The 16597-nt window shown below is 44.9% G+C and overlaps 1 protein-coding gene across 2 annotated transcripts in view; it reads left to right on the top strand.

The window, feature by feature from the left end:
* Positions 1-16597, top strand: part of Cldn18 (claudin 18) — a 25441-nt gene that overhangs the window by 8081 nt on the left and 763 nt on the right. The window contains exons 1-4 of one of the 2 annotated variants that reach the window (XM_028788080.1): positions 810-1029; positions 11678-11842; positions 12456-12573; positions 14407-14517. In XM_028788080.1, coding sequence (XP_028643913.1) covers positions 810-1029; positions 11678-11842; positions 12456-12573; positions 14407-14517 — 614 coding nt within the window. Of the gene's footprint in view, positions 1-809; positions 1030-11677; positions 11843-12455; positions 12574-14406; positions 14518-16597 lie in introns of those variants that run through there. The other variant, XM_028788081.1, reaches the window with a different exon arrangement.

Genomic DNA, 16597 nt, shown 5'->3' with positions numbered 1-16597 from the left:
GTGTGTGTGTGTGTGTGTGTGTGTGTGTGTGTGTGTGTGTGTGTGTGGTGTTTGTATAGTTCCATTTTATGAGGGACAGCTTCTTAATCCTAATACCTGCAGATCAAGGGTGCATCTCTACAACCTGGCTTCCTGTTCTCAACTTTGCTTTCCGGCCTCTAGGTGTGAGGATAGAGAAGGAGCGCTAGTCTGGAAACGAAGGGTAGGAACCACCGCTGTTGCCTCTTACAGTACTTGTGGTTCAAGACATCTGGATAAATTCCTTTTCTACCTCATTCTTCTCTTTACAAATGAAATAATAGCAGCTGCCCTGCCCCTTTGGAATCAGAACAGAAAGATGACATAGAAGTGCAAGGAAAATGTATTACGATCTGAATTACGATAGAGGCAAATGGGTGCACCCCGGGGAAGTGTTGTTATAGATAAGGTCAGCCTTGGTGGTCTCTCCTTATGCTGTCATGGGAGGGGACAAACTTTGATTTCCTCTAGATGGTGCATTCTGGGCAGAGGAAGAGGCGGGAGAGCCTGGAGGAGGGGAGAGTCTGTCTGTCCACTAAGCCTGCTCCACGTTCCAACCACCCGGGCTGCAAAGCTCAACCAGACAAGTGCCTCTTGGGGCTGCTTCCCCAACAAATGAAAAGTATGCCCTTGAAGCAGGAGCGAAACCGAACTATCTAAGGAAAACAGTATGAGCAAACACTGGGCTGAGGGGAACTTCTGATTAAGAAAGCTCCCCAGCGAGGCCGTGCACCTTCCCAACAAGAAGGTGGTGGCTTGCTCCTAGAAGCCTGCGACCAGCAGCTGAAGCCATGGCCACCACCACGTGCCAGGTGGTGGGGCTCCTCCTGTCCCTCCTGGGTCTGGCCGGCTGCATAGCCGCCACTGGGATGGATATGTGGAGCACTCAGGACCTGTATGACAACCCAGTCACCTCCGTATTCCAGTATGAAGGGCTCTGGAGGAGTTGCGTGCAACAGAGCTCGGGGTTCACCGAGTGCCGGCCATACTTCACCATCCTGGGCCTTCCAGGTAGGCGAGGGGATCGAGGGACAGGAAAGGCTGAGGGTCTGTGCATCTTCAGGAAGTCCCAGGGCTAAGCGATCCGGCCTCGGGTGTGCCTGTGGCAACCCTGGCTCCCAATAAAAGGTGTGAATAAGAGAATTTGGCCCTGCACCAAAGGGAGCAGTAGCCACATAGAAGATAGGAGATTTCATACAGCAGCCAAAGAGAATGGGTCTAACGCAAGGATGTGGCGAAGGCTAGTTTGAACCTTGTTGTTTAAGTAGAACATAAATGTCTTCCTTCCATTAGCAGGAGACTCACTTCTGCCTGAATAGACTTGAGATGGGGGGGTGGAATTTTGTTGTAGACAGAAATTTATTGAGAGTGACTTCAATTGTGCTTTCAATCTGATTACATTTTCTTTTAAAGCGGGATCTCTGTAAGGTGTAAAAATATGATCATTATCGTTAAATTATGACTTCCTTTTTCTGCATTTGCAATTAAAATATCTGCTATACTTGCCCTAAAAGCAAGAGTTGTCAGATTATAATATTATAACAATGTAGAACATAATATATGACAGCCTTTCACCTTTCAAGATGAAGTTGAATTTTGTTCCTAATACAGATAATTATTTCATGTATCATAGGGACTTTGCATTCTTGATAATATCCGAACTCAATTTGTACTTAACAAAATAGCAAGCAAGGGTATAGGTGTGGCTTTGATTCTCTGAAGCAAGCCCCTTGCAAAGAGATAGATGAAACAAATCTACAAGACGCAAAGAGGCTGTGGAGCCCTTGGGATGGAACTATAAAATGCAATTCAATGAGTTCATCTTTGTTTTGAGGCGTAGTGGACGAGTGTTTGGGTGGACTCTGCCTTGGAAAGCCACTCAGGGCAGGGTCACAGTCACCAACTGGATGAGAAACCTGAGCAGGAAGCAAGGGAGGAAGAAATAGCTAGAGGGAAGGGAAACAGACTCGGAGGGATAGATAGATCAGGGGGAGGCCGTGCAAAATCTAGTTTGCTGTGTGGCTAGCCACACCCACGTTAAAAAAAAAAAGACAGATCATAGTCACATGTTTCCACGGTGTCTGTTCCACACTCAGTACCCTCTTTCTAGCACTCACCAAACACTGCTGATCACGTGCTTTCTATCACAATGTCTGCTCTGAACCTTCCATGTCCGACTCACCCGTGTGGCTCAACCCCATTGCAGCACCTTCAATCCTGTTCTGCCGTGGGATCCTTTCCCCCCACACTGAGAATCTCCTCCCCACCCTTATAGCTCCGTAGAACTTACCTTCCACCCATGTTCTGGAGGCCCTTCGCCTTCCTGTCTAGGAGCCTGTCAGGCTGAGCCGCCCCCTCCTCACATCCTCCACCTCTCCTGCTAGCCTGGGCTCCTGACCGCCTTTCCTGGAAAATGTCTTCTCATGTCTAACCATTGCCAAGTTCTGTCTCCTTCCTGGTCACTGACAACCATATTAAAAGACTACATTTCCCCACTACTTCTAGACAAACTCATCCTCTTCCTCAGTCTGGTTTTGATCCCTAGCTTATCTGCATCATGGACCACAGCATAGGGTTTAAGGTGATTCTTCCAGTCCTTGGTTTCTGGCACATGATAAGCCCCAGGCAATTATCTATTCGCTGCTTGATTAGTGAGTAGGCATGAGAGTCTGACACAGGAGCCTTTCCACATCCCCCTCCTGCCTTCTCTGCTCTGTCTCCCTAAGGCTTCTGCTCCACCCCGTTCTTCTCTCTCTCCTCTTAGTGTTCTCTGGCCCAGCTGCTCAGAATCTCTCCTTTCACCACCCCAAACTGCCCTTTCCACAAATCTTATCTGAAGCTTTCCCGAATCTTCAAATGTAATAGGATCCACAAACCAGAGCAGCCCAAGAGGATTCTCAGAGCATTGAACCCTCCTGCCCCTTTGACTCCATTCATGAACCTATTAAAAGTAGCTCTTGGATATCTCAGAGTACACAAGGCAAAACTGGCCTTTTGGCCAGCTGTAAGTCCTGGTAGAGGCGACATGAGTGTGTAGCTATGTCAATGAGAAAGCAGTGACTTTGATTGTACTTTGACATGGATGTCAGCAGGAGCAGTAAGAAAATGGTTATTCAGTGATGGGGAGGGAGCCTGAGTCTGAGCTATTAACTTTATTAGTTATACATTTGTCTCATTCAGCTGTGTGTTGACACCCCTGTGAACCAGAGCAAGAGGCTCCTCCCAGTTCTGGACATAGGGCCTGGTAGGGAGGCTATTCAGCAAACGTCTGATAAATTAGGCTCAACTGAATAATTAGAATTTAATTCAATGGTTATGCAAGCCATTTGCACACACACACACACACACACACACACAAATTTACAGATAAGAAATTTCCTCTCCCAAAAGGCAGAAGATTGATTTCGCCTTTGTATGTTTTTGCTGTTGTGCTTCCATGTGTAGAAAATGACCTGGTCCTCCTTCTTCTGAAGGAGACACTTGATCACCCGCTCTCGTTATCAATAAACATCTTCTGCATGCTTACTGTACGTTGCATGGACTAGAGTTTTGAAAACAGTTAAGAGTAGTCAATGCTGGCTGCTGCGACAACCACGCTACATCATTCAGTAGCTCCACACAATGTAAATTTGCTCTCTGCCCACATGAAGTCTGTGGGAAAAGACTGTGGATATGCTACTCAGCCGAGACAGGAGGACGATGTAGAGAGCACACGAGCTCTTAGACATCAGCCTGGAAGTGACACGTGTCACCTCCATGCAGGAAGCATTGCCTAGAATTAGACATATGGCGCTGGCTGATGAGAGATGTGGGGACTTACAGCTATTTGGATAAGCATTGATCACCCCAGCCAGAGAGGCCCTTTGAGTAGTAACTGTCCAGGCTGCTGTCTACCCACCATGCTATCCTTTAACCTCCAGACACCCCCTTCTGCCTTCTACATCATTGGATTGGTTTGCTGTTGTTGTTTCTGTTGTTTTGTTTTGTTTTTCGTTAGCTTACTGTGGCTCTTGCTTTATTGGACATGGAACCTAAGGCCAGGCCTATGTACTCACTAGGCAATTGCTCTCCTCTGAGCTATGCTCCTAGCCTCATTTCCATACTGATCTCAGTTCCACAAGGCAGGTAATTCCTCAACTGCACCCTGGTCAAGAGAAGGCACACTGTTGATTTCTACTCATGTTCTCAGCAAATATTGCTAAATTCCTCTGCGTGTGATAAGTTGTCTGATACAAGAGTATGGTTTCAGAGGGCAGACATTTGATGGGAGTGGCCAGGAATTCAGAAGGAGGAAGGGTCTGAGGAGTTTCTGTGACGAAAAAAAAATCCCTCAGGACTTACTATCAGATGAGTGTAGATATGGCCATGGAGCAAAGACTCAAGCTTCTTCCCCAAGGAAACATGGCAGTACTTATTCCATGTTGCACCAGACAGACAGCTTCAAAGAGGAAGCCATCAAAAAGCCCTGAGATGTTTCAAACTTGTGAGGCGGGGGAGGTGGGTCCTGGGTTATGTTGAGTTTTAGGACACAGTGAGCAAAGATAAATGTTAAGGTTCCCTAGCAATGCACTTCATGCTGCTGGATATTACTGCTCTCCTTCATCAGCTCTGTGTACTCGATAGTTGATTTTCTCTTGCTGTGTTTCAGTCTGTGCAGCATGAAGTGCCCAGTGGTAAGGGCCCATGTGCTGGGCTGCACCAAGACTCTCTTATAGGTAAACACGTACAGAGAGCTGTCTTCTTAAAATCTAGAAACTGAGAGGAAGGAAATGGAATGTGGCCAAAATCAAATGGTTAGAAGATGGCCACACAGCCACAAGTCTGAATGATTTTTCTAAACTGTCTTTTCCTCCTGCCTGGCCTGGTTCTAGTTCCAGCTGGGAAAGGGCTTTTTGAGGCCTGAAGAGAGATGGTCTAAACTTAAAGACAGTAAGCATAAAAGATACTTCATCATCCAGGCCCCTTTTATAGCACAGTTAACTGTGCACAAGAGAGTATCACCTCTATCCAGAGGGCGATCAGTGCATGGTTTCCACTACTTCCTGGAGACAGTGCAACAACAAAGCAAAGATCATTCAGCATGCAGGGGAGAGACAGTAATGTCTACTAACCCCATGCCACTGCCACCATGAACACATTACAGTCAGATACTATTTGCTTAATATGTTTGCAAACATTTGGACCACGTTTGGGGCAATGGCAAGCCTGAGGGTTAGAGGCAGGTGTGTTAGGAGTATCTGGGCCCCTCACATCTTCCGGCTTAATTTTCCCCAACTCTAAAACACCACACTGTATGTTTGTTAAGAGCTAGGCAGCCTACTCACGTAAGCCAGCGGTTGACATTGATAAATTATCAGTGTGGCTGTACCCCCCAAATTATTCAGAGTAAAGATGACTTAGGGTGCTGATCTTTTTCCTCCATTCCTGTTACATTCGTGTCCTGGGTCCTTCAGTATTTCTCAGCCCTGCCACAGACACTAAGAATCTTGGGGTTTTCCATATGAGAAGTTTCAGCTCCCCACTTCTGCATCACTGCCTAAAAACAACCACCACTGGAGACCTAGAGAGTTTCCCATCAACCAGTGGATCACATTTATGAGAGAATGAGAGGTTTCAACCAACTAACATTGAACCCAAAAACCTACAAAGGAAAAGATAGGACTGTTCTGAAGAATCTTTTCTAAAACTGTGCTGCTCGTTTCTTCTTGCCCCTGGCTGAATGTGTTCTCATGGAGTCTAATGTTCATGTTCAGATGAACCCGGCTGGTCTATTCCCAGTTGCTCACCAAAAAACATGGCCCTAGAAGATGAATGATTCCCTTAGTCACAAAGTTAAGCTGGGATCTGGAAGTGCCTCATGGTTTTTAAACAAGCTGTTTTCCCTTCAAACTAAAAAAGAAAAAGAAAAAAGAAAAAACACAGGATGTCTTTTAATAAGGACAAGCATCCCAATGTTTATCCATCATCGTTCAAGTGAAGGAGATGCCACAGGGATCGGAGCCCACAAGCTCCCGAGGACCTGTAACTTGGGTTAAAATGGGACAGCTTGCCCAAGTTTCTCAGAGAGCAAAGCCGGGGCTTAAGAACCAGAATGCGTGCTCAGCTTGCTGCCCTGTTGGTTCTGGTCTCCATGGCAGGAACAGCTACCACGAAGTGGCAAGCCTGCGGCTGGCCTTGTCAGGGTACAGCATGGTTTCTTGGTAGGGAGGCAAGTCCCTAGAGTTGTATATCTGGGTCTCACCTGAAAGGCTGAGAAAATACTATAAGAGAAGCACAGTAGACTGGGAGATGTATGAATAACAGCCCCTCTGTTTATCTTTCACTGCTCTGGAGCTGGGAAGTCCAAGGTCAAGGTGACAGCAGATTTACTTCCTCCTGAAAGATGTTACCTTTTGCTGTGTTCTCACACAGTGAAAGGGGAGGAAGGGCAGAGTACAACCAGACTTTCAGGACCCCTTAATTAAGACCTGTCATTCACAAGATTGAACCCTCCTTTCAAATCCCACCTCTTTATACTATTTATAACTATTGTATTGTTACTGTTTATTTGGCTCTTCTGTTCACTGTGTCCCAGACCCCTGCTTTGTCTATGCTTTTAACCCTCCTTGCTGCCACTAGGTCCAGCCTCCTTCTTCTCAGCCATCTTTTTCTTTTGTTCATCACAATCTCACGGTCTTGCGAGTTTTATCACATGTTCATGTATAGTTTGTACAAGCCGAAGCCATATGGAAATTGATCTTTTAGGGCAACAAAGTAAACATCTTTAGCAAGCCTGGCTTAATTTGATACAGATACCAAGTGGTACCCAGTCCTCATGACATCTATCTACAAGTGAAATCTTTATTTCAAACTCCAGAGTTGAGGGGCCTACATCCTTGAGGTCAAATGACTTACTGGGGGACACTCAGTTGGCAGAATTTCAGAGACACAGGGGCCTTACTATTGATTCCTTGAGCTCTTTGGAGAACCGAGGTCTGCTTTGTTCTGAAACTTCCCCTCTGAGGTCAGCCACAAACTTCTCTAGGTGGATTCCCCCTCTATTCCTTTCTGCCTCCAGTCAGAGATCTAGCTTCCTGATATTGTGGGTTCTCTCTGCTCCTCCAAGCCGCAACCCGAGGGCCTTTGGTCCTCAGTGAACTACTGTCTTCACAGAGGTACTCTGATGCTAGCCCAGTGCTCACAGCTCCTGGCACTCTTTCCTCCTTGAGCATCCCTCAGGACCATTGTCACGCTTTACTCTAAAAGTCTTACATTGTACCCAATGACAGGCTCAGAATGAGGCCAGGCCACTGTCATTTCTCTGAAAGTTCTGGGCATGCTCAGTGCAACCAGGACTGAGACCCACACCTTGGTGCCCCTCACCCATCAATCCACAGCTACTCTTCTGAATGAGATATTTTACAACAAGGAGGGGAACTCTGAGTACCAAGCTTTCTGTTTGCTTTTATCAGCCCAGAGTCTCTCCCGCCCTTCTGGATGATAAGGCTAATTATTCACTGGGAAGAATGTTGTAGTCACACCTTTGGTGCAGGGAATCAGACAACAGAGCCTGCTGACTCACTTGCTATTATTTGGACAAGCTTGTGTCACTTGATCAAAATATCAAATAAGAGACTGTGGTAAAAAGAAAAACCTACAGTTCTGGTTTTTCTGTTTCTGTCTATGGAGACAGGTTTGGATTCCAGAAGGTAGACTCTTCAGGCTAAAAGGGGAGTTCAGATCACCTTCTTGTCTGAAAGATCATTATAGATGGTGCAGCGCTTGTCCACCCACTTCCTGGCACCTGCCTCTGTCATACTAGGGATTTCTAAGCAGAGAAGACCTCGGTCCATCCACTCAAGCCCAGACTCCTAAACCCTAAGTCACAAATCAATGTTGAATCCCTTCAAACCCCATAGGGAAGGGGGGACAGAAGTAACGAAGAGGTTCTAAAAAATAAGGGGCTCAGGGACATGCTGGAACCCTTACTCCAAGCAATCCCTGCCCATATCGCAGGTCAAGAAAGAGCAAACTTGAAAAACCGGACAACCTGACACAAAAGCCAATGTGGCCATCTGCCCAGGGCTCCAGTCCCAAGTGTTCCTGGGGCACCAGCAGCCACTCCCACAGCAGTTTTGCCTTCTGCCTGGCAGCCTTCCCCCATCCCCCATTGCTCCTCATCCAATAATATCAGAGATGACCCCTAACACAGCATACATGAGATATGTTCCTGAGAACAGGTTATTAAAGCCACTCAATGGAGTCAAGGGCTTCATCCTTGCTGAGGGTACAAGAAATGTAACTTCCATAGGATCAGGGAAAGGATTGCCTTCATCCTATATGGTTGTTTGAATGGTTCACTGGTGCTCAGTTGATTCTGGTTGTTTTATCTTAACCAGATGCTTGGCCAAGTGTTTCTTAACATGAATAAATTATATTGTATATTTGTATATTTTAGTAGCTTAGGATTTGAAAGATCAAAATTAAGACAGCTTTTAAAATCTTTAATGGGATCCTGGGTAGACTGGAAACTTCTGAGGCTAGTGGGAGCAAGACAGAGGTGATATCTCCAGTCCTTTTTTCTCGAATGTCCACTTTTCTGATGGTAACATGTAAAAGCAGAACAGCCTGAGGATATTTATTTCCAGAGGGTGTGGGCTATCTCACAAACGTCCTCTGAGTCACAGTTCTGAACCACAAAGTCACTGTGACATTTAATTGTGTATGCAAAAGACAACCAAACCCATGCCATGAGACCCACGCTACTGTCCCAAAGTTCTCTGGAACTTACTCAGCTAGAGCATTCCCAAGGTAAGAAAAAATATAAGGCTCAGGACTGTGAAAATAGCTAATCTCAGAACGACAAAGATTTGAAGTCAGGTCATTTGTCTGGAAAGTTCATTCCTCTACAGTGTCTGGGGATGTTTGGCGAAGGATTTGAGCTCTAAGTACTTGATGAAAGGCCTGGTAGTGAGCACCTGTAATCCCAATATTTGGCAGGCTGAGGTAGAAGGATTGCTGGGAATTCAAGGCCAACCTGGGCTACATAGTGAGTTCAGGGCTATCCTTGGATACACGACGAAACTCTAAACAAAAGAAAAGAAAAAAGTCCCTAAAACATGATGAATGAACAAACTCATAAACAAGTACATCACGGCATCATTAATTTATAGCTACAATAGTTCAGTGTGTGCTGCCTCTAAATACACAAAGACAGAAACAAATACACCAGTAGATGGCACGCATTTGCATTTGTTGATAAGGAAATGAGCAATGTGTTTGCTCCCGAAACCCTGCAAGGCCAGCAAATCCACTGGGCGTGGCTCTGGAATATAGGTACAGCAGAAGAGCCATATCATATTTTAGGAGTAGACAGGTCTTAGTGTCCCTTCAGTGCTCGTGTGTTCTTCGTGTCTCACTGGAGTTGCCAATTACACTAGCACAGTATACAACTGTAACCTCAAGATGCCAAACTTAGTTCTCCAATGAAAGATCAGATGGGCAGCTCACAGAAACTTGCACTGGACATGTACCTGTTAGTGAGACCACAACTAGTGATGGTGGCTTACAGAACACTCCTCCTAGCAGAGAAGCAAAGTTAAAAAACAACCTCAAGTTCCTGAGGGAGAGGAGAATTAGAAAAGGTAGATGGAGGTCTGCATTGTTGAGCTAGAGTCGATGGGATCTCATCTCGGCCAGCCAAAAGCCATGATAAGAAGGCCACCAGAGCCATAGTAAGAAGGCCTCTAGAGCCATAGTAAGAAGGCCTCCAGATCCATGATAAGAAAGCCACAAGGAAGCTTTTCTGCTGTTTCTTTTCTACTCCCAAATTTGAATTGCACCTGGAAATTATTAACTGGTCTCACTGATACTAAGAATAACATCTCTTTCAGGTGGCCCCCTCATCATTAGAACATTGTAGGGCCTAGAAATCTCCACACATCTCTAATTGGCTCCTGATTTGGTGCCTTGGGAATAAACAGTAGTGTGACCCTCCATGAGGCTTTGTTTCTCTTCTCTAAGAAGAAATATTTCCCAGAAAAAATGACTCACCAAGATGCTACAGATAGCTATTGCCCCTTCCCCCAAGAAGCGAAATAAAGACTCTTTGGGAGGTTCCTACTAGCTCAGAAATGTTTATAATGAGCATTTACTGCTTATATAATTAGGAAATAATGGTTAGCTGTGAGCATGATTTTGTTGGTTTTAAACAAGGGAAAAATATTTTTCTATCTGCCCTCTGGCATTGCAGTGTAGGATTCGGTGCCTGTGGTGTGACGTCCTGTGATGTTACATCCTCTCCTGTCAGCAAGGACCTTCAGCAATGATCATGCTTTGGATACTGCCCAACAGTTGGGCTTTAAAGAATAACACCGATGAAAATATCTTGCATGATTTAGAATCCCCTGATATCAATTAACACTCTCAATAGGAATGAGCTTCAAAATATGTTTTTCCATGACATCAGAATAACAACTTGATCCCAAGAAAAGAAGGTGTTTAGCCCTCTCGAGTAACAGTAATCCATGGCTCAGACTTTGTCAGAACTCTGTACCTCTCTCTCTTGACTGTCACCGTCTGTTCATTATGTGGCAGCTGCACAACCTGGTGAAACCCTTGAAGTCCCTGGACCATGTCTTACACCCCTTGAGAGAGACTGACTTGTGTCCAAGGTACAAACATCTCACATGAAGGTCTCATCTGCCAGGTTCCAGTCACATGCCCATGCTGGATTAAGCAATTGTGAAGAGTCAAGTTATTAGCCTGAAAGATCAGGATTGGTAGATAACTCAAAGTGGGTCAGTGGGAGGTGCTGTCCCACAAGCTGTTTGCTTTCCATCTAAACAGTCCTGCTTCCTAAATTGAGAAGAAAGTAAACAAAACGATCCTAAGCTATTATAGCAATTCAACATTTCTGTGACACCCAAACAAGTGATTCTTTATTTTCCAGGACATCCATATATGGCATTTAAAATTAAAAGCTTTTTCTAAGCACTGACTGGTATAAAACATGGCAGCTCATGATTTGTGTAATGGAGAAGAAGGGACTAGACTAGAAGGAGAAAACAATTGTGTCCGGCATCTTGAAACTGTGTCGGGCATATCTGGAGGTGAGGTCACTATAGCAGGATCTAGTAGGACCTGCAACAACAATTGATTCCTAGAAAGGGGACACTGTTAATAAACTGTGGTCATGTTGAGAAAAAATAAAGTACAGTTGGTATATATAGTCTTGATACCTTGATTTCTTTGTGCCAGACTTAGTGCTGAGTTTCTCTACAATTTGCTTTCAGTTCCTGTGCAAAGACAAGCAGAATGATGTTTGGGTTACTTGAGTTTCCTTACAGCTCAATAAATAATTTGTTGATTGCGACAAATGTTTCCCCTTTCTGGGCTCCGATTATAACACTTTGAAATGATACTAATAAATACCCAGAGCTCTCTTAACGGCACTCAGCCATAATTCTCTCCTCCTATGGGCATCTCTGACCACACCCTTCGTCCCTGAAAGGAGTTACAAGTGATGCCTTTTGATATTTCCCACAACTCCACATTTTTGCACAATGTCTTGATGTCCTCAAAGGGTCAGCGCTGGTTAATTGGGGTTGCTGTGTTTTGCCAACATAAAACCTACTCAGTGTAGTTATGGTCTGCCTGTGTCATGCTCCTTCCCCAACAGCCATGCTGCAAGCAGTACGAGCCCTGATGATTGTGGGCATTGTGCTGGGAGTCTTCGGTATCCTAGTGTCCGTCTTCGCCCTGAAGTGCATTCGCATTGGCAGCATGGATGACTCTGCCAAGGCCAAGATGACTCTGACTTCTGGGATCATGTTCATCATCTCTGGTAAACACGGATTCCCACTCTCATGCACCTGCAAATGTTAGAACAAATTATTCTGATAGAAGAAAAGTGATCCCTCCCCACTACTGAACAGAGCTCAGGGTGTTTCACACCGGGATTCAAGATCTGAGTGTGTATAAGCCAAATTACACTCCATAGAACTGTAGCCAGTTCCCTAGGTCCCTCTTAGCTGCCGCTGACACTATAATAAAAATGTCACCCCTAAGACAAGCATGAGCCTGGACCCTTAAAAAGCATTTTCTAGGTGAAACTCTAGAAAGCGGTTTTAAGGGGAAAGCTCTTGCCGGTAACCAAGATCAGCCCCCAAATGTTTGGATTACTTACCCTTGGTCCCAAGGTGTGTGGAAGCATCTCTTTCTGTGTATACACACACACACGCACACACACACACATACACGAATCCTTCCAGAATTAAATATGAGATAAGTACCTTGCCCACTGTCTAGCACAAACACAAACTCAACAGTCGGTGTTTGATTAGCCATTCTGTTCCAGGAATGGAATTCCCTATAGTCTTCATCTGATCTCATTTCAGCATAAACTGCCACACAAGCATTGAGATCCCTTAATTCTTGTTCTTTTTCTTCGCCCACAGGAATCTGTGCAATCATTGGTGTGTCTGTGTTTGCCAACATGCTAGTGACCAACTTCTGGATGTCCACAGCCAACATGTACAGCGGCATGGGTGGGATGGTGCAGACCGTTCAGACCAGGTAACCTCCTAGTCCACTTCCTGGTGATCCACGGTGAATATTGTAAGAGGATGATTAAACCGTGTGCTTAATGTGACTTCAGTGTCTGAAATAACGAACATTTATCAGAGGCAACCATGCCGTACCGTAACTCAACAATGATCTGTAAATCCATAAACTTCATTTCCATGAAACATCCTTGCTGATATGACTTGAGGCTGATCTGGCATTTGCCCTGAAATAGAGTGACAGTTCACAGTATTTATCTAGCATGCTTACACAGACCCCATTGCGGTGGCAATACGACAGGCCTGGCTAACCCAAGATGTAAAGGAGCATCAACTTAGACCCATAGTCCATAATGGCAGTTTGGTGGGAGCAGAGAAAATCTTCAGGAGAAAGGAGTACAGTGCATTACAAGTGAGGAAAATGATATTTCCTCCTGGACTGTTGCCTTCTCTCATTCATTTGTTCAGTAAATGTATTAAACACTTGCTGTGGCCCAGGCAGAGAGCAGAGTGCAAAAGACAGTCAAACTCCCCACTCGTGTGGAGGTCTAGGAGATAGAGTTAAAACCTCACTATACCTGGAGGGGAGCAGAACCTTTTTTAATTTTTGAAATTTTGTTTCTTTTTATTTTATGCGTAAGAGTGTTTGCCTCTGTGTATGTCTCTATACCACATAGTGCAGTGCCTGAGGAGACCAGAAGAGGATGTCATATCCCTTGGGGCTGGAGTTACAGATGGTTCGGAACTGCCATGTGGGTGCTGAGAATTGAACCCAGGTCCTCAGGAAAAGCAGCCGCTGAGCCAGTCACAGAAAAATATTTAATGGAAAAGCAATATCAATACCTATATTTGGCAACATTGATATGTATATTTGTTTAGCCTAAGTATCAGATTGATGCATCTCATCAGTAAGCAACACCCAAAACCCAAAGGAAAGTGGTATAAATCCCTACACATGGAAGTGCCTGGTATTTCTGCACCCACCCAACAAGAGGAAAGGACAGGGTATGAAGATGATACAGCCATCAAGATCTGACTTTCTGGAACTCCAGGCCCTAGTTATGTGTCTGCTTTGTTTCAAGATCGCGGAGAAAAGTAATCCCAGAAGTTGTCATTACTCTTCTCTGTGTTTCTCCCATAGTCTGTCTCTTGGTTAGAAGGAACAACCTGGAGCTGGAGATATGGCTCAGTGGCTAAGAACATAGACCACTCTTCCAGAGGTCCTAAGTTCAATTCCCAGCAATCACATGGTGGCTCATGACCATCTGTAATAGGATCCGATGCCCTCTTCTGGTGTGTCTGAAGACAGTGACAGTTTACTCATATAGAGAGAATAAATAAATAGATAAATATTTTTAAAAGGGAAGGAAGGAAGGAGGGAGGGAGGGAGAGAAGGAAGAAAGGAAGAACAACTTGGAAGTCACTGATCAAGTCATTTCTGCTTGCCTGAGACTTTCTCAATTTTGATCCTAGGAGTGTCACATCCTTTGAAAACACACCCTAAATGGCCTGAAGTCTCCCATAGGTTCCAACTCCTAAAGGTCCACCATCTTCCAATAGCACTGCCTTGGATACCTGCCTTTAATGCCTGAGCCCTTAGGGAAGAGTCACTATATTATGCCACCTGAGATAAGTTCCACTATGAAAACTCAAAATACCAAAACTCCCTCAGAAGCAACTTGAGGGTGATTCCATCACTCTTACGTGTCTCTGGCCAAGTGTTGACCGCTCTCCCATTTAGCGGCAGAGAGACAAAGAGGGGACTAAACAGGAATGGGCATAACTGGAAGCAACAGGAAGAACCTGAAGGGTTAGACAACTGTGTTCACAACATCTCCCCTCTCAGGTACACCTTTGGTGCAGCTCTGTTCGTGGGCTGGGTCGCTGGAGGCCTCACACTAATTGGGGGCGTGATGATGTGTATCGCTTGCCGGGGCCTGACACCAGATGACAGCAAGTGAGTCCTCCCGTGAGTCCTCCCTCCCTCGGCAGCTAGAACTTCATTTAATATATACTTTGTAGCCACAATAACTGGTCCACATACATGGAAGAATGATATTGGCTAAGGGATCCTTGAACTTCCTCCTTTATGGGGAACCTAAGAAATAGAACAAGATCCCCCAGGGAATGTTTAATGGATACTTTTTGAAATTGGGGGATGGGGGGAGGTGTAAATCTCTCTATGGTCCTTCCAGCTCCAACCCTTCCTAACTCTGTAATCCTACACTGGAAGAGATTTTTGCATCAGTACCACCTGCAGAGATATTTGGCAACATCTGAAAATATTTGGTTGCTTTGGTAATGATAGGAAAACGAATCTGGTTTCTAGTGGGTATATGGACATCCAACAATGGACAGGACCAACCCTCATCACAAAGGATCTGCTTCAAAATATCAACAGTCCTGATGTCAAGAAACTCTGCTCTGAACTCTAGTCAAGGACCTGGGATTGGTAGAGCCCGATTGTGTAAAAGGAATTATTTTAAGATAAATGCAACCAGTAAATTAATCCAGCTGTATTTTTTAACCTTTGCTAGTTCCCAATAACCACACAGAGAAACTAAGGTTTATTTCAAGCTGCTCCTCAATATATGGGCAGTTAAATGATTTACCTTAACCCCCTATGCTAATCTGGCTACAGCTCAGCCATCCCCAAGATACTTGCAGTTTAATGTTGTTCCAGCTCTCTCTGCTTTCCATGGTATCTTCTCAGACTCTCCTCGTGAGCCTCATTCCAACCTCTTCCCACCCCCTCCTTTCCCCTGGCTGGCAGAAGTCCCTATTCCCTCTTCTGCCCAGCCATTGGGTGACCAGCATTTACACAAACTTGAAAAAGGAGATTCTTGACATAGACATTACAATGCCATGTCCAGATTGAAATAAGATATGAGGATAGAGAAATCACATTTGAATGACACAATTATAACCCTTACACAAATGCTCAAAAACATTATGCCTACAGGATTATGTTGTGGTTCTACTACTCACCAGCCCTGCAACCACAACAGGTCCTTTCTGTTCTCCCGGCCTCTGACCGAGTGCATTAGGACTCTTATAGCACAACAGCCTACAATAGCTAGTTTATAAACAGGAAAAAAGATGTATTTATTATGGCTCTAGTGCTGGGAAGTTCAAGACAAAAGCATTGGGATGGGTATCTGGTAAGAGACGATCTCTGCTGCCGAGATGGGGCCTTCCTGCACTGTCTGCAGGAGAGGAGGACTGCTCACACGGGAGAAGGAATGGGAGGTTGAGGAAGAGACCGCTTGAACCTAGAGCCTTTTACAAAACACAAATCTCTCATGGCTTGATCATATTTCCAAAGGTCCATTCATTTTTGGGTTTTTTTTTCCTGGTTTTTGGAAACAGGGTTTCATTGTGTAGACTTGGCTGTCTCGGAACTTTGTAGATCAGGCTAGCTAGCCTTGAACTCAGAGATTCACCTACCTCTGCCTTCCAAGTACTGGGTGTGTGACACCATCGCCCCAAAGGCCCATTCCTTAACATCATCACACTGGGGGATTAAGTTTCCTGTGGATTTTGGAGAGCATGTATTCGCACCACAGTAGCCTCTGATACCTTGTCCATAAAACAAGCAAATTAGAAGTTACACATTCCAGCTGACAGATTCCACGATTCTTCATTAAAACAAGATCCCACTGGACATTGTCACCTTCATTTTAAATAACAGAAACAACTCCGTAGTCAATGACAGCCATCTCCTTACAGCTCTAACATATACGTGTATAAGACAGATGAACAGACAGACATACAGTTTTATTAGTTTTTTTTTAGGTTAAAACAAACAAAGCCATGGAGGTGCACACTTGTAATGCCAGCACTGAGGAGGGGTAGGGGGTGGAGGATCAAGAGTTCAAGATCAGCCTCAGCTACCCAGCAGTTTAGAAGCTCAACCTGACTTATGTAGGCTATTGTCAGGAAGGAAGGAAAGAAAAGAGAAAAAAGGAAGGAGAGAGAGAGAGAGAAAGAGAGAGAGAGAGAGAGAGAGAGAGAGAGAGAGAGAGAGAGAGAGAGAG

Source organism: Grammomys surdaster, unplaced genomic scaffold, assembly GCF_004785775.1.
Source record: "Grammomys surdaster isolate TR1022 unplaced genomic scaffold, NIH_TR_1.0 125698, whole genome shotgun sequence".
Classification (NCBI taxonomy): Eukaryota; Metazoa; Chordata; class Mammalia; order Rodentia; family Muridae; genus Grammomys; species Grammomys surdaster.
This window is presented reverse-complemented; position numbering and strand designations above follow the sequence as displayed.